Source organism: Perognathus longimembris, chromosome 2, assembly GCF_023159225.1.
Source record: "Perognathus longimembris pacificus isolate PPM17 chromosome 2, ASM2315922v1, whole genome shotgun sequence".
Classification (NCBI taxonomy): Eukaryota; Metazoa; Chordata; class Mammalia; order Rodentia; family Heteromyidae; genus Perognathus; species Perognathus longimembris.
Window position 1 is genome coordinate 123,077,729 of NC_063162.1, and position 25,348 is coordinate 123,103,076.

General features: G+C 35.3%; 1 protein-coding gene across 2 annotated transcripts in view; it reads left to right on the forward strand.

The window, feature by feature from the left end:
- The window catches only part of Phf14 (PHD finger protein 14), a 126,048-nt gene that overhangs the window by 33,685 nt on the left and 67,015 nt on the right, over positions 1-25,348 (forward strand). For both annotated transcript variants that reach the window (XM_048340085.1, XM_048340084.1), the window contains exons 7-16: positions 600-737; positions 6,500-6,646; positions 7,294-7,564; positions 7,877-7,983; positions 9,394-9,489; positions 11,456-11,559; positions 12,523-12,654; positions 16,775-16,943; positions 23,736-23,786; positions 23,904-24,025. In XM_048340085.1, coding sequence (XP_048196042.1) covers positions 600-737; positions 6,500-6,646; positions 7,294-7,564; positions 7,877-7,983; positions 9,394-9,489; positions 11,456-11,559; positions 12,523-12,654; positions 16,775-16,943; positions 23,736-23,786; positions 23,904-24,025 — 1,337 coding nt within the window. The remainder of the gene's footprint in view (positions 1-599; positions 738-6,499; positions 6,647-7,293; positions 7,565-7,876; positions 7,984-9,393; positions 9,490-11,455; positions 11,560-12,522; positions 12,655-16,774; positions 16,944-23,735; positions 23,787-23,903; positions 24,026-25,348) is intronic.

Genomic DNA, 25,348 nt, shown 5'->3' on the forward strand with positions numbered 1-25,348 from the left:
GCTTTGAAGTGCGATCCTCAGATCTCAGCCTACTGAAGAGCTAGGATTATAGGTGTGAGCCACCAGTGCTCAGCTTTTCAAGGTGTTCTTGAAAAGGGACAGTTTGTTTGGTTGCAATACCTAGAGTTTTGTGTGGATGTTCTCTTTAATTTTCTAGTCACACAGTGCTGGCTTGTAGCTTCACTCCCTATAACTTTCTTTGCTATTTTGAGCAGGTATGTTAACTCATCTCCACCTCTATTTTCTCATGTGTAAAATGGGAATTATAATAGCATTTCATTGACATAATGATTGGGTTAAATACATATAAAAACCTTACACTTATGAATATATGTAAAGTGCTTGGACTAGTACCTGGCACACAAAATTGAAGTAATATTAATGGTTATTATCACTATTACACCAGTTGAGTTTTGGCTTATTAGAACTATATAAAGAATTTCCATTTTCCTGAAACTACTTGGCTTGCCTACAGTTTGTATTGGTACCCAATTGGTTCACTTCTTTAGCATTTTAAATATTTAGTGGATGCTGCAGGTTAGATACGGTCTTTGGGCAAATTTTTTTGCCCTGAGCATTTTCTCATTATTCTTTCATAGGAATGTAGCTTTTGTGAAGACCCTCGCTTTGCTAGGACTGGGGTTTGCATTAGCTGTGATGCTGGCATGTGCAGAGCCTATTTTCATGTGACCTGTGCACAGAAGGAAGGTCTACTTTCAGAGGCAGCAGCAGAAGAGGTAAGTTCATGTAACTCACAGCTGGTGAATATGTTCATCAGACTTCTCATGAGTTTGTTTAGTTATGTACCAGGTGTAAAGCATAAAAGAAAACTTAAAGCTTATTCTTAAAATCTTTTTCTTCGTCACTGATCTAGAACTTCAGAAGTAAATAGGTATGAGTTTTGTCAGTCTTCAAACTAGTTAGACTTTTGGAAATCTTACTAATCGCTTTTTTTTTCTTAGTACTGGGTTTCAAGGTCAGAATGAGCAAAAAGTTAATGAAACCTCAGTTTAACCAATTAAAAACTGAGTGGATTGGTACATGATTTTGCTTAACTCTTTGAATCCTTATAGCTGAGGAATAGGACTTATAGCTTCCTTATAGCTATGAGGAATAGGACTCACTGTTATGTTTTGTATCAGTAGGTCTAATCCTGCATGGTAGTTTATTCTGATTAATAGTAATCACAACTGGGCACCAGTTGCTCATGACTATAATCATAATCATAGCTACTGAGGAGGCTGAGATCTGAGGGTCATAGTTTGAGGCCAGCCCCAGTAAGAAAGTCTATGAGACTCTTATCTCCAGTTGACTATCCAAAAGCTGGAAGTGGAGTTGGGGCTCAGGTGGTAGAGCACTAAACTTGAGCAAAAGACATTCAAGGACAGTGCTCAGGCCTTGTATTCAAGCCCTAGGATTGGCACACCCACACACAAAAATGAATCACAGAACTACTAGACATTATACTGTTACTTAGAAAATTCTCTTTCAAATGATATCACAGAGTAAGATTATTTATAGATTTTATCGATTGTTTTTTCTTTTTTTGCAACCTTGATATAGAAGGCTGAATCATTCATGGATTAAATTTAAAGGGCTCCAATGAGATCTTTTGCTATTGTATGGATACATAAGTATTGCTAGGAGAATCAGGACTGACCACAATGAGCTCTTGGTGGATCACATAATTTTGAATAAGTTTATCAAATAACATACTTAGTAAATTTACATGGGAATTTTAGGAGCTTCTATAAGACCCTGCCTAATAAGCATGTGATAATTTCTTTTACATTTTAAATTATTCTACATTAACCGGACAGTCCTTAACTCAGACTATTTTCTCTCACATGCTACATCCTCTAAACAGTATTTTCAGATTATGGTGCCTCCTTAGAAACTTATTACTGTGATATAGTCCAAGTCATCCTTTGTTTTCTGGATTAATATGATAATTTTAGTCTTCTTCCTTTAGCTTTTGTAGAGCAGAGATTAAATTCTGCCGCTATTTAGAGCTAGGTAGTAAATATTTTAGACTTTATTGGCTTCTGATTTATGTCTTATGCACTTTAACATTGTAGCATGAAAACAGCCACAGAAAATTAAATGAATGAAATACCTACATTGTTGGGGTTCTGGACACCCCCTTTCTCCCCCCACGGGGAGAATGGTAACCACAAACTCTATGAAAGAGCACTCAGCCTGGCCCTCCGCCAGCGGAAGGCCAAAGGCGTGCTCACATGGGCAAGCGCTAAGTTGAGGACGGGTTGCTGAAGCTTCCCCTCCCCCCATTCCCCCCCCATGTTACCGAGGGCGGAGGCGAAAAGGAAGGCATCAGGGACACGCTGCGGTGGTGGAAGGCGTCTCAAAGACTTTAATATGGAAGGGCACTTATATAGAAGTAATGGCGGGAAAGAAAGGGGGCTGGCCAAAGGGTCAGTCATAGGCTAGGGGTCACGTTCATCAAGTGACATCACGAAACTTCCCTTTGTGGGCGGGACAACCCCATCATGGTGGCACGCACGTGTTCACCTCCCAAGGGGTGGAGGTCAGAAGGTGGGAGGGACTTCTATTGTCCCAAGGCTGGTGGAAGGGCAGTCTTTCCCAGGCCATAATGATCCCCAACTTTATTCATAAAAACAGGTAGAGCATGTTTTGGCTACCAGGTTGTATTTTGCTAAGTCTTATTGCTATGTTTTGCATAGACAGTACAATTTCATTAAGGTTTAAGTCCAATTCTGTCATTCTCTTGTTTAAACTCTTTGGCAGAGTTTTCCTTTCTTTCTGATATGTTTCTTACACTATTATTATTGAAAACCATTATGTTTAGGGATAGTGGACTGTTGGGAGTAACCAGTCAGAGGCTAATATATATATATGTATATATTTATTTATACTTATTTATATAAAAATACATTTATATTTATATATTTATATATATTTATATTTATATATGTATATACACACACAAATAGCAAGTAACAAAGGCAAGAATGCAAGTTTCAGTCCAGATGGAAAATGGACAGGTATGGACATTAGTTGGGTAAACAACTATTCCTCTTCATCTCCTGGCTCTGATTAATTTTGGAAGGGCAAGTTTAAATTGACTCCATTTAAGATGAGATTTCATCTCCTCTTACTCCTCTCCATGGTTCCTCATTGTCAGGATTGATCTCGCCCTGAAGGTCTAGGTGCTCATTGCTTGGATAGCTTGTCCCAGTTGGCATTCACAGGGTTTGAACTCAAGGCCGGAGCACTGTCCCTGAGCACTTCTGCTCGAGGCTAGTGCTCTACCACTTGAACCAAGGTGACATTTTCAGCATTTGGCTGATTCTCTTGAGCCAAGCTTCCAGTCTGGCTCTTTGCTGGTTAGTTGGAGTTAGATGGAGTTTTAGAGGGATTTTTTTTTTTTCTGCCTGGGCTGGCTTCAAACTGCAATCCAAGGAGATTTATCCATAAAAGCCCTTTTTATTTCCAATTAGAGCAACAGGAGAACAATAGGAGTAGAGCTTACCTGTAACTTGTTGAGAATTGACCAACAAATACTTGCCAGAGTTCTGCTGTAACACTTAGAGAATAGCAGACTGAATGAGATCCATGTGCCATCAAATCAAATTCTATTGTCTACCACGTGGCCAATGCTAGAGAAAACTTAGGATTTAGCCAACAACAAGCAGAATTTAACCGAATCTCCAAGATTAATATCAATAACAAGAACAGAAAACCTTTCTTTTTGTTTTTCAAAGCAGATGTTAAACAAATATTAGTACCTTTAGAAGCTTGTACCAGCCCATCCTATATCACAGGCAGGCAGGCAGGCAGAGTTTAGAGATGCATAAAGAGAGAGAAAATTCCATTTGTCCGAGTGCTCATAGAAGTTATGTAAGTCCTGTAAAATATTACAAATTTGTAAGATTGGGCTCAAACTTGAGCAGCTTTCCTAAAGTGTTTTAGACTGTCCCCCACTTGATGAGTGACCAGTGGAGCTAAACTAGAGATCAGTTGACTCCAAACACCCAAAATTGCTGATCCCCTTGACCTAGCCCAGTGGCTTAAGGTCGGCGGCCCAGTGGCCTTCCCTGGGAGTGGGGCTTGGAAGTTGGAGCCAAGATGGTGGCCCAGTGGCCTGATGGAAAATCGGATCTGAGCCCCTGGCTAATGGTCACTCACCGTGGTTGGCGTTTCAAATCTCTTGTTGTTGTGGTGGATAGAAGTAGAGCGCTTGGTCAGGAGAAGTTACCTCAGTGGTCCTCTGGGTGGGCTTAGGACAGCAGAATATGTCCCGGGGGCAGCTTGGACCCCCCAGAAATGGGAGAGCAAATTCACTGGGAAACCTATCCCGGGTTCAGCACCAATGAAAGGATATGTCCCAGCCATCTCAGGGGACCATGCGGAGATAATCACAGACAGGAGAAGATGGTTCATAAGGAGGTTTATTAGTGGGGCCATAGTTCCCCCGGGAGAGTGAGCTACATGGAGTCTGCACCTTATCCAGGTGGCAGCTTCTCTCTCTGGTGGTAAAGGGGAAGTAGGTAGGTAGTGAGTAGGAGTGGCTCATTAGCTATGGGTGGGTCTGGGGGGCTAGAGGGAGGAGCTGAGGACCTGAGGTTAGGGAAATGCTAACACATACTGTGTATTGGCCTATCACAGCGTAGACTCAAAGACTACATAAGAACACCAGCCTTATTCTCTTCACAGGTTCACATTCTGTCTCCCAGCCCCTGACTCTAACTATATAATTCCCAAGTTATAACAGCATAATGTCCCACTATTGAGCAGATAAAGTGGCACTTGGCTAGGATGGCTTCATAGGCCAGGCATGTGTACTTAGTCTCAAGGCTACCTAAGCTAGCCCATGCATAGAAGACTCAAGTGAACTTTCTTGAATATTCTCAGCCAGATGAATACCAGTTCTTGGGAAGCCTCTAGAAGCTATAGCTCTAATCCTCACCTACTCTATTTACCATTCAGGGGCATTTTTTATTATTAGGAGTGAAAGCTTTTCTCATATATCTACTCCCAGGAGAGTTTCTGATCATCTTACATGCCAAAAGAGTCGTTGTGGTCACTCTTACCAGTGAAAGAGCTGGGAAAGTCAAATCTGCTACTTTCAGTTTATCTCAAAGAAAAGGAGCTCTGCAAAACAGGACCTGTGGGAAGAGAATAATTGGGAAGTAAGTGAGCAACTTGATTGCTTGCCACAGCCAGCTTAAGAAGCTGCCAGTTTATTTCCATTCACTGTTACCTGTCCAGGAATGTACACCAAATTAAGTGAATCTATATAGCAGTCGTTAAAGTGCAGAAGGAAGAAACTGAGACAGAATGAAGAGGAAAAAATAGTTGGGCCCTAGTGCTTCATGCCTATAATTTTAGATTCTCAGAAGCCTGAGACCTGGAGGAATGAAGTTCAGACGCAGTCATTTTCTTGCAAACGACATAATTCAAATCTTCCTTATGGCTGAATAATACTCCATATGTGTGCAAACCACATTTCCTTCACCCATTTATCTCTTGAATGTCACATAGGTGGAGTTCCTTATCTTGATTCTGTAAATAGTGTTTGAGTAAACATGAATGCTCGGGAGTAGAATTGCTAGGTCATCGGGAAGCTCTTTGTTTAGCCTTTTGAGGAACCTCCATACTGCTTTCTAGAGTGGTCTAACAAGTTTACAGTCTCACCATCAGTATATTTGAGTTCCCTTTTGGCCACCAGCATTTGTTGCTTGTTTTCTGGATAGTGGCCATTGTAACTGGAATAACATGGAATCTCACTGTTATTTTGTTTCACATTTCCTTTTTGGCTAGCCAGAAATGTTAAGCATTTCTTCATGTGTCTCTTGGCCATTTTTACTTCTCTGAGAAATCTTTCTTAAGTCTTTAGTTTCTTAAGTCTCCATTTATTAATGGAGTCACTTTTTCTTGAGGTTTTAACTTTTTAGGATTTTTCTGGAAGGCTCTTCTCTGATGTGTAGCCGGTAAAAATCTCCCCTTCTATGGGCTTTCCATTTAGATTTTTAGCTTTGGACTTTGTCATGCAGAAAAAATTTAAATCTGATGCAATCCCATCTATCCATCATTGAATTTTTTGTTGTTCTGGATCTTTTCTTAGAAAGTTTCAAGCTGTGTTGAGAAGCCCTGTGTTTCCTCTATCCATTTCTGTAATACTTACTTGTAATTTTATCTCTTTATAGTACTGGGGATAAAACCCAGATCCTTGAGCATGCCAAGCAAATGCTGTAACTTTGAGGTATACCCCTACATTTCTTCCACAAGGCCTTAGAAAGAAAACTATTACTAATCTGAAGTTCCTAATTGGAAGCCAATATATAAGGTTATGTTTCAAAAGCAGTTATCTTTATCATAGTGTATGAAAATTACATTTACAATTTATTAGGAAGGTAATCAATACTAGGAAACTTTTAAAAAAGATAATCATTCTGCAGTAGGATTTCTATGAGTCAATGTAATAAAATTATTCACTTTACCTCCTTTTTTTGTATAGGACATAGCAGATCCATTTTTTGCTTATTGTAAGCAACATGCAGATAGGTTAGACAGGAAGTGGAAGAGAAAAAACTACTTGGCTCTGCAATCCTATTGTAAAATGTCTCTTCAAGAGAGAGAGAAACAACTGTCACCAGAAGCACAGGTATGAGAATCATGCCAACACTTGTTGATTTTTCTTTTTCCAGATTATAGATTTCAGAATTTAGTGTTTTTGCCAATGAGATGTGACCTTCTGATCTGGCCATATGCAATATAATTATGGCATTTGATTAGTTAACTAATGGAAGTGATTTGTTTTTAAGGCAAATGGTTAGTAGACTTTTAAGATATTAGTCCTCATCTAGCAAACAGAGTAGCCAATTATAAAGTATATTTCCACCTTGTAAAGTGGGACGGTAGGGAAACTGAAATGTGCTCAGTAGAGCTTTGTCTTTCAGTTGGTTTTAATGTTTATTTATCCAGAGAATTTGATCAGTTTGCCTGTCATTCAAAGTATTCTTACATGCACATTAAGTAAATATATGAGAATATTACAGTTATTGAGAAGAGCAACTACAGCTTAATCAAATCACTTTCTTACTACTCTAATCATAAATTAGGACAGTTGTTTCTAGGAGTAGACTTAGTTTATTGTAAATCTTGAGTTGTGCAGTGTATCTTTAGGGCCACTGATACATATTCTTTGTACTCAATAGGGGATTCTTGCTGTCTTTTCTTTCTCCTAGTGAAAATATAAAGCATGTGTTCCATGTTATTATCTTTTAAAATTTGTGTGCATTTCTTTTATAGGCAAGAATTAATGCTCGGCTTCAGCAATATCGTGCAAAGGCAGAATTGGCTCGCTCTACCAGACCTCAGGCCTGGGTTCCTCGGGAAAAACTACCCAGACCCCTTACTAGTAGTGCTTCAGCTATTCGTAAATTGATGCGGAAAGCCGAACTAATGGGGATCAGTACAGATATCTTTCCAGTGGACAATTCAGATACTAGTTCTAGTGTGGATGGAAGGAGAAAACATAAACAGCCTGCTCTCACTGCTGATTTTGTGAATTATTATTTTGGTCAGTATAGATAATGGTACACATACTTTAAAAAAACTGGAAATAATGTGTTAATGAACATATCTATTGTGCAGTTATTTATTTTTGTGTGAAAATTATTAGCCAAATTACAGATGTTAAAAAAGCATGCTTGTTTTCCAAAGTTGGAGGTATTTTTTGGAAAAAAACGGATTTATAGTGTTTCTTTTAGTATATATAGAAGTTTTATACAATGGGACTTTGCCCATCTATCTCTACAGGTAGTTTCTTTGTTTATTTTTTTGTTGGCTTTTAGTTGCACCTAAAGTAAACTTGGCTATTTAATTTAAATAGAGAGAAATATGCGCATGATTCAAATTCAGGAGAACATGGCGGAGCAAAAGAATATAAAGGATAAATTAGAGAATGAGCAAGAAAAGCTTCATGTAGAATATAATAAGGTATGTTGGCTACACTGTATACAGAATAATATGGTGCATCTTATTTATGATGCTTTTTGTAATTTTTATGGCATTTGCACTTTTTCATTTTCTAATTTTAATGCTTCCAGTCTCTTTTCTAATTCCTTTACTATCTTTATTATCAACACTATTTCTTTGTATGTGCTGGGCATAATTGTCTTATCTTTCAAAAAGTAAGTTGTTTACTCCACTCCTTAACTTTATAATGTAGGTGTGTTTATTGACCCAATTTGGGGCGGGGAGGTAAGTTCTGAAGAGATTATGTAAATTGCCCCTTATCATTGTCTAGTCACAGAGTTTGGGTATGAGGCTGATAAGAATAACTTTGGTTTTTATTCTTAACCTATAGTTAATGTTACAGAGCTTCTCATTTTAACCTGATAGAAAATCTCCAAGTTGATTTTTAAAGTTCAAAAAGTCTTAAATTGTATTATAATGCTATTTTCAATTAAATCTATTTCCTAATTTATTATTTATTGTCATCTTTTCTTAAAAAATAACTTATTTATTTATTATTTTGTGTGTTTTAGTGTGTATTGAACACAAGACCTAGGCATACATTTTACTACCTGGTCTATGCCTTCTAGTTATAACTTACATCTTTATATTTAGTACATAAGAACAGGATAAAACTAAAATTCTACATTCTAAGAAAAATGAACATTTAAAGTTAGTATTGGCTCACATCTGAAGGCTGAGATCTGAGGATCATGGTTCAAGGTTAGCCCATGCAGTAATGTCTGTGAGACACCCTCCCCCCAGCCTCCCCCCCCCCCCCAAAAAAAAAAATGCTGGAAGTAGAGCTGTGGCTTAAGTGGAAGAGTGCTAACATTAAGCACAAAAGCTCAGGGACAGCACCCAGACCCTGAATTCAAGCTCTAGAATCAGCAAAAAACAAAGAACTGTTATTTGGGTATTACATTATTATTAGAAAAACAGATTTGAGTGGTAGAACTTTAGGCTATAAATTGAAGTACTAGCCATATGCTGGTAAAAATCCTCTACTTGAACCAGATTTAGGTTTCCTGGAGATTCTTGGTAGTTCTGTGATCTGGGCCGAATCAGAAAACCCTGTGAGTTTTGTTTAGTTATGGGAAAAATGAGGGAAATGCATCTTATTGGAAGTATAAAAAATAGAATGTGTGTGAACTTGTGTAGCAAACTGTAATAAAATGTATAAATTTGTAGGGATCATCATTAGTGAAAATGCTAACATAAAATGGAATGCTTAGTCCTACTAGACATTTGTGTATTTTTTTCCTCAGTAGTTTGCAATATGAATATATTAAAATGTATGGGGTATTAATGTGAATATTTTTGGGTATTTATGTATAAATTCCTTACACATTTCTACCTAAAAAGTTTAATAATTTGACTTACTCTTTGTAGCTGTGTGAATCATTAGAAGAACTACAAAATCTGAATGGCAAACTTCGAAGTGAAGGGCAAGGAATTTGGGCCTTGCTAGGCCGAATCACAGGGCAGGTTAGTTTATTTCCGATTACTCTCTTAAATTCTTACTGTATGATTTTTAAAATTCAGATTTTGATACAACTGTCACTTTGTTCACTGAAGAATTGTGTTTGATCAGGGCCTGATCTTCTGGGATAATTATTTCTGCCTGAAATATATCTAGAGCATTGCAAGCTGCCTACTGGGAACCTGGAGCTTAATTTGGTTGTTTCAGCAGCTATCTTGTTTGCAGGATTTTTCATTTGCTCTAACTGATTGACTGTCACTTGTGATAAGCCTAGACTTGAAGCATGAGTTTCTGGTACTTTCTGGTACTTTCCTTTAATTTAGCAAGTTTAGGCTCTTCTTCACAGGTTTCTTTTCCTATTATTTTACTATATTTGCTTTTTAAGTTTTATTTGGTTTAAAAACTTACAAGACAAATTAGGAAGACTGATTTTGTATTAATTTGGTTGAGGTGTGTAAAAGTTTTTTTTAAAACTAAAATATTACAAAGTATAGTTTCACCTTTTATCCATAGACACTTTCAGTTTCCTAAAATTCTTGGTGTTGAAAAAATGTGTGCTGCCAAGTGGAATTTTAATGCCTTTTTATTAATGTATAATTGATAAAGATTTTCTTCACATAATTTCAAATACATGTACATATATATTTTAATGTGGTTGACACAGTCTGTGTTTCTTTTTCTATAAAAGTAGCTTCATTTTTGAAGGAGGCTTTTTTTTTTTTTTTTGTCAGTTTTGGGGCTTGAACTTAGGCCTGGGCACTGTCCCTAAGCTTTTCTGTCAAGATAGTGCTCTACTACTTTGAGCCACAGTGCCACTTTCAGTTTTCTGATGGTTAATTGAAGATACGAGTCTCATGGCCTTTCTTTCCTGGCTTTGAACCACACTTCTTAGATCTTGGAATCCTGAATAGCTAGTATTACAGACCTGAGCCACCAGCATCTAGCTGTGGAGGAGGCTTTTTAAAGTTAGTTTGCACTGTATTTGTTTCAGAGGTTTGCAGAGTCAAATTCACGATACAGCCTATACATAATTTTATAAAGCCATGTAAGCTTTTAAGATAACTCTGAACAGAGTGAACAGGATAATTAATGTTAAAAGTGAGAATGAAGATTTGTGTCTGGTAAAATCAAGTTTTATTTCTATTAATAAGATATTGATGGATTTTTGGAATGGTATAGTATTTATATTTGATATTTAGTGAAGATAATATTGAGTACAACATTTTAATTTATTTGCCTATTTAATATTACCTTTTAGCCTAATTTTCAAATTTGTTTCATAAGAACCTTTTATATAATGTAAAATATTACCTATTATAAAAGATTCCATTTATAAAATGATTTTTGCAGAGGTTTGCAAATTTTCTTGTGAAAGTGCAAAATGCACAATACAGGTAGAATTCATTTGTACTGTTTGCATGACACTTTTTTTCAGTTGGCTGAGCAGCTGTGGGCCCACTGGGCCACTGAGAAATGACTTTAATAGATGGCTGTTGTCTGAGAAGCCAACATACTACAGATTAGTGGAAACCCAAAGAGAATCTCACCCACTTTGTTGGAGAGCTTGGTCCAATAAGATAATTTTTCTAATTAACCTATGGAGCACCAATATGGCTGGGAGGCTGAGGAAAATAAATGGCCTCAATATTCTTTTTGTCAAATGTACTGTGTTATTTTTTTCAGGCTGCCTTTTTGCTTGTCCTCATCTTTCTCTTTTTAAAGCTAAAGTAATTTCAGTTTTATTATGTTGTAATATGTCATGAAAAATTGATGAAAGTATGTAATTATAGGTTTCTAATGGAAGTAACTGCTTAACAAAACTTTATTCTATCTTTGCCATTATAGAAACTGGTAAGGCAGGTTTACCTCTCAAAATCCTAGAATATTTAGGTGGCTGGAGTGCCAAATATAGGAAAGTATTGCTTTATATTTTATCCTTACAATATATACTGCATTTGTTCAAATCAATAGAAACTGAACATACCAGCAATTTTGCGAGCACCCAAGGAGAGAAAGCCAAGTAAAAAAGAAGGAGGCACACAAAAGACATCTATTCTTCCTACTGTACTTTATAGGCAAGTAATTAAATTGTGATAGAACGGGATTTTTTTAAAACTAATGCTTAACAGTAAGAAGATACCTTAAATTTAATTTGTCCAAATTGAATTTAAGTGAAAATCACTTTTTGGCTCATTTTATCAAGTGGTATTTTAGAGTAAATGGCAGAGGAGAGTTTTGTTGGTAGTTAATAAGACAAATGACTTTTGTCTATAAGTAACTAGAGACATTTAAGTATAAGTTTCAAGGCATGATGAGCAGTTTTACTCAGGGAACTGGACCTACTTTAAAATGTGATTACTATCTTAAATTTAATTATTTACATTTACTTAACATTTCTTATAATTAGTAATCACCCATTTTTAATAATGCTAGCCAACAAAAAAAAAGACTGAACATTTATATCTTATACTTGAGTGAGTTATAAAGTTTTGCTTGTTTGAAAGTAATAATGGATAGCTTATATACACCCATGAATTTTTGTAGGTAGTGTGTACAGAGGATGAATTTTAGATTTGAGTCTGTATGACCTTATCTTTATGTCCAGACACAGTAATTTTGTTTTTAGAAATATTTTTATTCTTTACTTTCTGTGCTCGTAACAGTGTTCACTTGTTAGAGTAAGCTGACATAGTATTTTTTTCCAACTCTAAGTAAAAGTCTCATTTCTTTTTGTATATAAAAATTAATACCTCATTTTTTCATGTAAAGTTTATCAATTACATCAAGAAAGGAGAGTTTAGGGAAAGCTGTTATGTTTATATGTGCATACATATACATGTATTCACACTATTTTTAAATATCTCAAAGAATTCTGAACTGTTTCAGCTATTATGAAAAGATCTTTGCTATGAGATATATAATTTATTGAAATAGAAATAGTATATAATCTGGATGACAATTTACAAAGTTTAAAGATGTTATAGCTAATGGTGTTTCACAATGACAATCTAATCCTCATTTGCTGCTTTTATTCTAAGTTGTGGAATTTGTAAGAAGAACCATGACCAACATCTTCTCTTATTGTGTGATACCTGTAAACTTCATTACCATCTTGGATGTCTAGATCCTCCTCTAACTAGAATGCCCAGAAAGACCAAAAACAGTTATTGGTAAGTAAGATGGAGGGGGCTTAGAGCTGGGTTACTCTAGCACTACAAGAAGTATTATACTGGTTCATAAAAAAGTGTTTAGAATGTTTTGTATTCATATTTTTATAAATATATATGATAATTATATGACAGTTTTATTACAAATGTAACAAGGCTTTCTTTGCATTTTCATTGGAATATATGCATTTTACTCTGTAGTAACATTGTGTTTTAAACTGTAACAAATTGTACTTTAGCATGATATTTATGTACATGTATATATGTATTTTTTTCTAAGAAGTATATTTTCAATTGAGTTTGGTATCTTACAAGTGGGTTAATTTTTAAGGCATGAATTCTGTGGGGTGTGTTTGCAATTTTCTTTGTAATTAGCTATTTCTCAGATGCTTTATCTTTTATTGTTAGTTGATTGATTTTTAATTAACCAGTCCATTCTTTGAGATATCTAGAACTATTTGAGAAAAAAATTGAATTATTTGTTCATTGAATTAACCGTATTGAAACACTACAGATGTTTAATAACTCCTTTTAGTTAAAAAGAAACAGATATTCAAATTTTATTTGATTGATTTTTATAAGGAACAACATGAGAAAGTATGAGCATTGTGTGTGTGTGGCAGGGGGTGGTGGTGGTACTGGGGCCAGGTTATTCTTTTCTTAATTTTTTCATCATAGCTGGTGCTGTACCACTGGAGCTACAGCTTTACTTCTGGCTTTTTGCTGGTATATTGGAAGTAAGAATCTCATGGGACTTTCCTTCCTGCACTGGTTTTGAACCATGATTCTAAAATCTTAGCCTTTTGGATAGCTAGGATTACAGATATGAACCACCAACACCCACCATAAGTATTGTTTTTACATTAAACACATACAGTTATAGAAAAAAGCAAATTCCACACCTTTCAATTGCCATCTATTCAGAATGTTACATTTTCCTGAAGGACATTAAAATATGACTACTTCTCTCTCTCTCTCTCTCTCTCTCTTTTTTTTTTTTTTTTTGTGCCTGTCCTGGGGCTTGAATTGAGGGCCTGTGTGCTATACCTCAGCTTCTTTTGCTCAAGGCTGTCACTCTACCATTTGAGCTACAGCTCCAGTTCTAGTTTTTGCTGAGCAGTTTCTTAGAGATAACAGTCTCATGAACTTTTCTGCCTAGGCTGGCTTTGTACCTGGATCCTCAGATATTAGCTTCCTGAGTAGCCAGGATTACTGGTGTGAGTCACCAGCACCCACCTAATTCTTGTTCGTTTGTTTGTTTTTTGCCAGGCTTGGGGTGTGAACTCAGGGCCTTAGCTTATTTTGATCAAGGCTAGTACTCTACCACTTGAGACACAGCACCACTTCTGGATTTTTCTGTATATGTGGTGCTGAGAAATCGAACCCAGGGGTTCATGTATACCAGGCAAGCACTACCACTAGACCATATTCCAAGCCCAAATTGTGTCTTTAAGTCTGCTGTATTAATATAGTGGAAAATGGAATCATGAGCCTATTACTCATCCTTTCCCTACTCCATATTCTGTGATTCCAAGGTGGTAACTTGAAGTTGCCAGGTGTGGAGCTATTAATACCATGAAATTAGAAAATGTAATGAGTGGAGTTTTCTTCCTCCCCCTAGTACACCCAGATGTTAGACATTTCAGTGCACATCACTGATGTGGTCACTGTTGTAGCTGCTTCCTAGTTCTGGTGACTCTCCCAGTTTTTGGTTAAAGCTCCCAGAAGTACCATAAGTTTATATTTTAAAATGTTACGACCTTTTTTTTTTTTTTTGTTGGCTGTTTTTTCTACAAGATTGTGGTGACACTCTCACTACCAAATTTCTATTTTGCGCACTCTAGCCAGAATTGCTACAGCATCACTTGTCTTAAGTCTCAGATCCCATATTCTTCTTAACTATTGGTTTTTAGAACTTGCTATCTGGATGCTTCTTCCAATAATGAGCTCTGACTTATAGAGATGTTAGCTCAAAATTTCTTTGTTATTTTTTTAAGATCTGTAAAAGTAAAGTATTTATTAATATAAAAATTAACCCCATATACTGAAAATACAAACCTACTTGTCAGGAAGAAATGTCTTAATTTAAGGCTTAAGGATATCATTCTTTTTTTTTTTAATTCTTATTGTAAAGAGAAGGTAAAGAGGGGTTAGAGTTATATAAGTCAGGAAATAAGTATATTTCTTTTTGAACAATATTACCTCTTTCCTCCTTTTCTTTCAGTTGTTTCCCTTCCAATCTCCGCCTTCACAAGTTGTATAGTTTATTTTCAACATAACATCTAGTTAGTATCACTGCTGAGTTAGTTCACCCTTTATCCCACCATTTCTGTGCCTCCCCTTCCCCTTCCCAACTGAGATAAACTTGTGAAAACCAAGGCAAAGTGTAGCCCCCAAGCTCCTAGAAATAATAAGACTTGTAAAATTTCACTGTCGTAGAGTTTACTCTTAGCTTCTGTAACTCCATTTTGGTGACCCCATGCTAGAGGGCTTCACCTTCACCCAGGAGACTAGTTCCTTTTAGTTTAACATTTAAAAATATGTGTAGCCCTTGTCCCTCTCTGTATCTAGGTAGCAACCATAGTAATGGATTGTAAAAATGATCATAGTAAATATATTATAGAAATAATCATGGTAGTAGTTACAGAAGTGCCATGGCGACTGTCAGGTTAGTTCACTTATGATTGAGTACTGGATTATTTAGCCCGCTTATGCTTTCCTAGATGATATTAGGGAAACATGGTAACAATTGTTAAAGTTGATATTAGGTCAACCTGACCAAGAAATTCTGCTTCTGTAAATGGCTCGCTTAACCCATTTGTGACTTACTCTGAACCCCTGGGTTGGCCCCCTGTGTTTGTGCTATGTGACTACCTGCTGTAGAATGCATAACTTCTACCTTTAAAAACCCAGCCCTACAGTGGCTCATTGCTATTCTTTACCATCTGGGGGTGGAGAGCAACTTCTTGTCTCCATTTCTTGGTGTTCTCTCTCTCTTTTTGTTGAGTATATCCCTCCATAATCTGTGCTTTTTGGCTGGGTTGATTTGAGACATATTGACAGGCAAAAACGGGTATAAAATACAGAAGGAATTGCCAGCATAGGGAAAGGAAGGGGAGTGAGTTCATATTAGATATGCACATTTATTCTAATGAAATAGAAGTCTGTTGAGACTATTGAAGGAAATGACCTGGAGGGTGATGGGGGCTTGGGAAAGAGCAGGTAGTTTGTAACACCTACTGTGGTAAAAGTATCCGAGATACCTGATTTGATGATACTATATAGCAGAATGTTCAGTGAATAAGTGTTATGATCATTTGGTTTTTTAAAAATTGTATCATCTGCTTAGGAGAAGAGGGGGAACTATATGTTTTTAAGTTGGAGATAGAAATAAGTAAAGCAGTTAACAAGATCAAGTGGGTAAGGAAGTTTCTAGAGAGTAGAGTGTTTAATGAATTATACGTTACAGTCAATGGTACTAATATAAACACATATTTATGTTAAACAAATAAACTTGTATATATATATTTTCTTAAAGAATACTCAAATTAGACTTAGAAAATTAATTTCTCATTCCCTCAAAACTGAAGAAAGAATATGAATATAAATTTATTTTTAAAAACTGGTTGTAAGCTTCTGAATGGCCATTAATAATTAACAACATAAATATTGCTAATATATAAGTTGCCACTTATTTTTCAGCAGCTTCTAAAGTTTTTGTGGACTTTCTTCAGCACAGTTTGTCATTAACCTACTGTTCAAAGCCATGTCAACTGTGATATGGCAGAGAATCAAAGTCCACAAAGGATTATAATTTTCAGATATCTACTATGAGTATGTGTCACTCAAGGAAACATCATCATTTAATCAGTTCTTAATTGCTGTTGAATCAGAAACACATAGCATTGTCACATGTGTTCTTTTAATTCTTAGGATATATTTCAAATTGTTGTATATATTATTCATTCTAGTCATTCTGAGAGGAATATATGTTTTCCTGTATGTTATCACACTACCTGTGTGTTTATATTCTTCACATATATCCATGTATATGTTTGTTTATGAAACTGCAACTTAAGCTGGAAGATAATAAAAATATGACCTTATTTCTTCATATTTGCAGGCAGTGCTCAGAATGTGACCAGGCAGGGAGCAGTGACATGGAAGCAGACATGGCCATGGAAACCTTACCTGATGGAACCAAGCGGTCCAGGAGGCAGATTAAGGAACCTGTGAAATTTGTTCCACAGGATGTGCCTCCAGAGCCCAAGAAGATTCCAATAAGAAACACGGTAATTTATTCTATATTTACCATAATCATCATAATGTTCTCAGGCAAAAAGTGAGAGATATAGAGGGCAAACCTATACACAAAGCCAAAGAACCATCTGTATTCGTAGTTGTAATTTCTTTTTCTATATTATGAAATATATCTACCTGGGTTTATAGTTTGTGTGATCAGCTGAAAGCATAATAGAAATAATGGGTATATATCTACCATCCAGTATATATTCCACTCTATATCTACTCTTCAGCTTACTGCAATATATGTTTATTTTTCTCTGCTTGAGAGTTCCAGGAATGGGACTCAGGGCCTTGCATATGCTAGGCACATGCTCTTTCTCTGAGTTACATTCCTAACCTTTTTCACCTTGAAGGTTAAAAGAGCATTGGATGCCTCCTGTGAAATCATCACAGTCCTACTTGCCTAGCACAGAGGTTACTTCTCAACTTTATATTTATTATTCTCTAGTTATTTATTATATTTTTTATTCTAATAGGTAATTTTAACTCTATGTATTCAAAAGTAATATATAGTTTAGTGTTTCGATTTTAAGTCTTGTATGAAAGGGGTCAACCTTTTTTCCTCCTAAGATGATATGTTGACCAACATTATTTTGATTAGGTTCATATCTATTGGTCCATTTAGTTGTAGTTTATTTATTTTCACTAATATATAGTTTTCTATTTAGAGAATTTAGCATTTGACTTTGTTTTGTTCTTTTTTTTTTTTTTTTTTTTGGCCAGTCCTGGGGCTTGGACTCTGGGCCTGAGCACTGTCCCTGACTTCTTCCCGCTCAAGGCTAGGACTCTGCCACTTGAGCCACAGCGCCACTTCTGGCCATTTTCTGTATATGTGGTGCTGGGGAATCGAACCCAGGGCCTCATGTATATGAGGCAGGCACTCTTGCCACTAGGCCTTATCCCCAGCCCGTGTTTTGTTCTTTTTATTAGCAGGTTTTTTCTTGTCTTTCTACTGTTGATAACTGAGTTTTATATATTCCTGTGTCTCCTGTACTGTGGTGACAGGATATAGATTTGCAGAGTTACAGGCTATTTGCATTTTACAGTTTTGCTTCTTCATCCATTTGTTTTCTGCATGTACTTATTGAAGCAACAGATGGTGTTTCTGTTTTTATGCTTTCCAAAATGGTGCATGTAAAAAATGTACATTATGTTTTAAATTTGCATTCCCTCAGTACTAGTTTTTTGATAATTTATTTGTAAGGTTTTGGTTAATTATATATTTTTTCTTGTAAATGTATATGTAAATCTTTTGTTGATATTTCTGTCTTATTGAAAATTCTTTCAAGAATTTTTCAGAGGGCTGGGGATATAGCCTAGTGGCAAGAGTGCCTGCCTCGGATACACGAGGCCCTAGGTTCGATTCCCCAGCACCACATATACAGAAAACGGCCAGAAGCGGCGCTGTGGCTCAAGTGGCAGAGTGCTAGCCTTGAGCGGGAAGAAGCCAGGGACAGTGCTCAGGCCCTGAGTCCAAGGCCCAGGACTGGCCAAAAAAAACAACAAACAAACAAACAAAAAAAAGAATTTTTCAGAAAGCGTTTATGGTTCTTATTACTTATGTATCTATAATCCTACCAAGCTGAGACTATTTTAAATAAAAGTTTGGTGTTTGTTTTTTCTCTCATATTAGTACTCTACAAATCTGTTCAGAACCCATAGTGGCTAGCTTGAAGTTAAATTTTATTGCCTTGAGCCAAGACCAGAACTCTTTAAAAAGCATGACTCTCCTTAAGGGAGCTATCTACAGATATTTTTAGGCTACTTATTATCACTTTTTTTAAACCATTGCATTTTATTGAACATTCTTTTTGTTGTTGTTGTGTTGGTAGTGGGGCTTGAACTCTGGGCCTGGGTGCTGCTCTCCCTGAGCCCTTCAGCTCAAGGCTAGTGCTTTACCACTTAAGCCACCACACCACTGAACCTTCTTTAAAACAACAGAGTGCTAGCCTTGAGCAAAAAGAAGCCAGGGACAGTGCTCACTCAGGCCTTGAGTCCCAAGTCCCAGGACTGGCAAAAAAACACAAACAAAAACAAAAAAGGAACTAAACAGAATGCTTATTTTAAAAACAAACCTGTGAGTTCCTATTCCTAAAATATTCTCTGTAATTGATGCTCATATCTACAGCTATTTTTAAGATCTTAGAGTAAAGCACTATTACTTTGTATTCCCTTGTCTACTAAGACTACCTCCTATGAAATATTTTTCCATTTTGCCTATTGTTAGAGAAATGTCTTTTACAGTCTTATCTTTAGTTTTAGAATTATAATACAGAAAGAAACTGTGTATATTGTGATAATATTATGATATTTGTGTGCTCACTATTCAGTGTTATGTAAGATGAAAGCAGACCCTTTTTAAACTTAGTATTTTTCCTCACCATTACCAGTTTGCTTTTAATGTAGTTATAACTATGCATTTACATTTTCTTAGTAGTCCAATTCTTTTTGCAAAGGTGATATATAAAAGGGTTGTGATTAAATAAGTCAGATAAAGAGTACATTTCAGGGGCTGGGAATGTGGCTTAGCAGTGGAGTGCTTGCCTAACATGCACAAAGCTCTAGGTTGGATTCCTCAGCACCATATAAACAGAAAAAGTCAGAAGTGGCACTTTGGCTCAAGTAGTAGAGTACTAGCCCTGAGCAAAAAGAAGCCAGGGATAGTGCTCAGGCCCTGAGTCCAAGCCAAAAACAAAAAACAAAAAACATTTCATTTTAGAAATATCTCCCCTTCCCGCACTCTCCTTTTCTTGTTTAAAGGTTTTTAAGCTTTTTTAGAAAACCAAAGATAGGAGTCCATGCTAACTATTGATTTTTTAATCAAACTATAATAATTCAAATATGCATTCAATATAAATGTAAGTGAAATAAGGCAATAGGCGCAATGTACAATAAATTTTAACATTTAGGATTACTTGAGGGAATCCAGGCACATAAATGTTAACATGTTATTTAAGAACCCTTGTACTTACCTTCCTCTTTGTTACATTTTTACATAACTGTTGTTCCTCCTATTCTCCTCCCTATGCTTTTTATTTTAGCATGGTTTTAGATAATCTGTCTTTAAATATTATAGATTATTGTCAATTTTTCATCTTCTTGACCATATGGATAAAAATGCAGCTTGTTTTTATGCTAATCTTTTTTTCTCTCAAAAATTTAAAGAAAATTTTACCTTCATGATGTAACAGGATAATGTTAAGCTTCAAGCTTTCATTTCAGAGATATGCGACTCTGGACTTTTTAAATGAACAAATGCAGCAATTGTGCTCACTGGCACTATGTTGAAAATGAACTATACAACTGGGGTTGGGGATGGGAGACAAAAACTGGGAGAGAGCTAATGAAGGGGTGGCATTCTTCAAAAAGAAATGTACTTTTTCCAGGAACCAGTGGCTCAGGCCTGTAATCCTAACTGCTCAGGAGGCTGAGATCTGAGGATTGTGATTCAAAGCCGGCCCAGGCAAAAAGTCTCCATGAGACTTATATCCAATTAACCATTCAAAAACTGGAAGCTGGGCTGTGACTCAAAGTGGTAGAGTGTGCTAATCTTGAGTAAAAGAGCTCAGGGATACCGTCCAAGCCCTGAGTTCAAGTCCCACAACCGCCAAAAACAACAACAACAACAACAAAAAACAACAAAAAAGAGAAATGTACTCTTTACCTGACTTATATAATTGTAATCCTTCTGTACCTCACTGTTATAATAACAATAGAAAAAATTTTAAAAATGATCATTTAAAATTCTAAAATTTATGTCCAATTCCCTTGAATCACAGACTTTAGGCTAAAATTTGGTTCAGGTTATTTAAAAATAGTTTTAGGTTATTTGATGTTACAGAAAATGAATGTTCTTTCGTTTTAATAATGAATATTATCTGGGACTTGGTATTTTAAAAGGTCCAGACCTTTTAGCAAATTTAGTTGTATGTCTCTTATTGAAAGTCTTGCTTCTGAGGAATTGTTTAGAAACCATTAGAAATGCAAAATTGTCTGAGATGCTTTACATTGAAGCTTCTTTTTTTAAGCTTCATTTTTTGAACTACTGGGCGTGTGTGTGTGTGTGTGTGTGTATGTGTTGCATTGCTGGGATTAGATTCAGGCCTCATACATACTAGGTAAGTTAGGGAGGTTCATCATCAAGTTACATCTCCAGCTCTCAAGCTCTATTATTGAGTTGTTTTCTTTCCCAATACTATTCTCCCATATTTTACTGCATATTTTCATTTAAAAATAACATCAGGTATTTGTGGACAACATCATGGATTGTGTGATGTTAACAAATTTTAAAAATGGTCCTTATGATACATGATATTAACAGTGTTACTTCATGTTATGTCTGATAACATTGGGTGTGTAAAGGACAGGAAGGCCTTCACATGTGGCAGTATTTGAGGAAGCCCAGTATGTCATTATTAGGCATGTACCATCATACCCAACTTCAACCATCTTATTTCTAATATAAATAATTGTGAATATTTTTAGATGAGCTTGTTTTCTTCAAATTATTTCTCTTTGAAGGAAATTTTGATAATTAGCATATTGGCTTTTGCATATAGGTTGAATTATGAGCATTTTTATTCTTAGTATTTGTATAGTTATTAATTGATGCCAATTGGCTGGGTTCTTTAACTCTGGAACTTCCCTGTCCATTACCAAGGAGTCAATCCCATTCTACTGTGTATCTGTCATTTGGCTCTGGGGAAATTGTAAAATTACCATACAGAAAGCGTGCCATACCTCTGTTTAAGTACCTTGTTTTGAGACATTTTCTCTGCATTGTTTTTTATGTGGAAACGTTTTTCTCCTTTTTGGCAAGAAAATTACTTTGAAGAAAATATAAATTAGCTTGTCCATGTCCTTTTTGAAGTTATTTTAAAATTGATGTTTGTACTTTTGGGCATATTTTGTAATAACTTTAATGTAACTTGAAAGCTTTCAAATTTTTCTTTTCATTTTCTTTACATTTGGTGTCATCTGGTGACTTTTCATCTTTTATGCAAGTGCCAAAGGACTTGTTAGGACCTCTCTTTGCAGTGTTATATGCTCACACAGCCTTATCTTCTGTTTTCTTTGAAGTTCTGGGTTCTTTCTCCCTTATTACATATTTTTTTTGTGTTTTATATATTTCATGATTTTGAAAAGTAAGTACAATAAGTAAAGCAGCATGGCTTAAAACTTTATTATTTTATATGGTGATGTATTTCTTTTAGGTTATTATTTTAGAAAGGACATTAAAATATTTTATTTTTAATTTTTAGATACATTGTATCCAACACTAGTCCAGTGTCTTTGCCCCTGTTTTTATTTCCTCTTTTCAGATAAAAGTAGCACAGACAGATTAAGAACAAGATGATCTAATTATTCTCCCCAAATGTATTTGTTTAAAAATAACACAGCAAAAAATAAAATCAATATTTATTACTGATTTTTTAACTAATTTCTGTACTGATTACCTGACTTACGAAATGGTAACCCCTCTAGCACTAAGTATATTTTATAATTTCATTTGCTTTTATTAATAATTACTTACAAAATGTAGTGTAATTTGGAATTGAGGCCTGAATTGATCAATCATTTTATACTTCTGTGCATCCTTAAGGGTTTACTTAAGTTCTTCCTTCTTCCACATGCTGTCTTCATATTGCTTTATTAATTTTGTTTATAGTTTATGTTCATAAAATATAATAGAAAATGGTCTCCTTATGGCTTCTTGTATATATTTAAGATGAGGCAAACCCTTCATTAATTATAATTTATTATATAATCCAATTGTTTTACCTTTGCTTTTTGTTTCATACCCTAACCCATATCTCTCTTACAAATTTTGATATTTATGATTTATTCAAAGACATTGAATTTGAAATACTTTGCTTAGGCAAATTTTCAAATGGATTCTTTTGCGTTTTTAATGCTTGTAGTTGTTGTTATGTCCTTAAAAATAGAAATAAATCCATAGCTTTCAAAATTTCTCTGGCTTGAAAACTGGTGAATTTGAATGGTTGTGTTAGGAATTAAGCCATTTTCCAAAAGTGTACTAATTTGATAAAACACTAAGGAAGTATGCTATTATTTACTTTTGATAACATACTATATATGGATACATACATATATATATATGAAATTAGTGTACTAATTGGAATTTTATCTCACTGGGTATAATCCTGTAATATTTTCAATTGTAAGGAATCTTTATGGAGTTTTATGATGTTATTGTTCATTCCGTAATTTTACTCATCTCTCCTTGGGATTAAATTGTTAACTTTGGATTTAACTTGCAAGAATAATAACTCATTTTAAGAACTGAGATACTGGTTTCAGGATCACCTCTCATGGTATGACACCAACAGGTCATTTTTGTAGATTCCTTCTTCAGATCTCTGAGATACCATCACTTTATATTCTTACTTTTCCACCAGGAAATTATGTTTCTTGTGTTATGTTACTACAAATATTTGGCATTGATTACCATTTGGTAGTAAATGAACTTAATTAAAATAGCTGTTATAAATAATTAAAAATATACAAGTTCATCTTAAAGTGATAATTTAATAGCGTACATAATTATAGGTATTTGTTTATTTCAGAGTAAAGTACTGTCAAGTGTTTTCCATTTGTTGTGCTTTTTTATGATGTGAAATGTAGCAAAATGCAATGAAGCAGCACAATACTAATTAGAAATTCTAATTTTCTAAGTATTACTTTCTCTGTAACATTAACAGAGAAAGTTTGTTTTTACCATTATTTAAACATTAAGTATTTTTGTGCATTTCTTTTAGAGAACAAGAGGACGAAAACGAAGCTTTGTTCCTGAGGAAGAAAAGCATGAGGTTGGAATAAGTTAAGCACTTTTTATAGTCTGAGCTTGAGAAACTTTCTTGTTTAAGCTTATTTCTGTTTCCCTGATAGCCTAATTTTGTTTTGCTCTATTCTCCCTTTTGTGGCAGGAAAGAGTTCCTAGAGAAAGAAGACAAAGACAGTCTGTGTTACAAAAGAAGCCCAAGGCTGAAGATTTAAGAACTGAATGTGCAACTTGCAAAGGAACTGGAGACAATGAGAATCTTGTCAGGTAAGTGGAATGCTGAGACCCCGCCTGTAGGGATTCAAGTCCCACACTCATCATTTTCTTATCACAGATAAAATGGGAAAAACAACCCAAATACAGCTTGGAACCTTTATAAATATCTTATTCAGTGAGGACAGTACCTCAGAAACAGATTTTCATCACTCACTAACCTGCCACGTGTGGTTATACTCTGGATTTACATGTATATAAGTGATAATCTCACTTTTGAACACATGAGAATTTAGTTTTCTCTTTGCAAAAAAAGTTGACAATGCTTTATATAGAGGCCCCAAACAATAATTTAATCTAGACTCCTGTATGTATTGTTTATTATGTTCATCTCATAAAACCATAGTTAATTAACTGTGTTAGTATATTACAAAAGATGAAGTAGTAACAGTGATGGTAAGGTGGACCTTTTACTGACAGGGGCTCTATTAACACTTTCTTATTGCTTACCCAAATAAATGTGTTAAATGCTTCTTTCTTGTGAAATAAAGAAAGGTGAAAAGATGGCGTAGGTGGATTTTGGTTTTTGTTTTTTTCTTTCTTCATTGTTTCTTTGTTTTGTTTTGGTACTTTTCTTTCTTAAAAAAAAATCAAACATGACACTACTCAAATCTCTGGGATGGTGCACAGTGGCTATTCCTGAAGGTGAGAGCCTTCTAATGTTAGCCATGTGCTTATTTGCTGGAATGGAAACATTACTCAAGGTGCCTAGTGAGATGGGGGAGTAGTTGTTTAACAAAACAGGTTGTTCAAAGAGGCACTAGACTTTCAAAGGCAGTTTCACAAGGTTCTTATAGTGTGCTTTCTTTCAAAGTTTGTCTGTAGTAATGCCCTATTAACTGATGACAAAGAAGTCAGATGTTTCAAAAAGAAAAATCTTATATTAATAAAACAAATTATTACTATTGTATTTAAATACTTATTTTGAAAATGATTTCACTTATTTTAGTAATTAAGAACATAATTAGGAGGCTGGGAATATGGCCTAGTGGTAAAGTGGTGGCCTCATATACATGAAGCCCTGGGTTCGATTCCTCAGCACCACATATATAGAAAAAAGCTGGAAGTGGAGCTGTGGCTCAAGAGGTGCAGTAATAGCCTTGAGCAAAAAGAAGCCAGGGACAGTGCTCAGGCCCTGAGTCTACGCCCTAGGACTGGCCACAAAAACAAAACAAATAAAAAAGAAAAAAAAGAAAAAAAGAACATAATTAGGAACATAGTTTCAAAGGATGGCATGCAGTTTTAAACATACTATTTTAAAAATTGTATTATTTAGAAGATAAGGATAAAGTTAAAATATGGCCCCAAAGTAGAAAT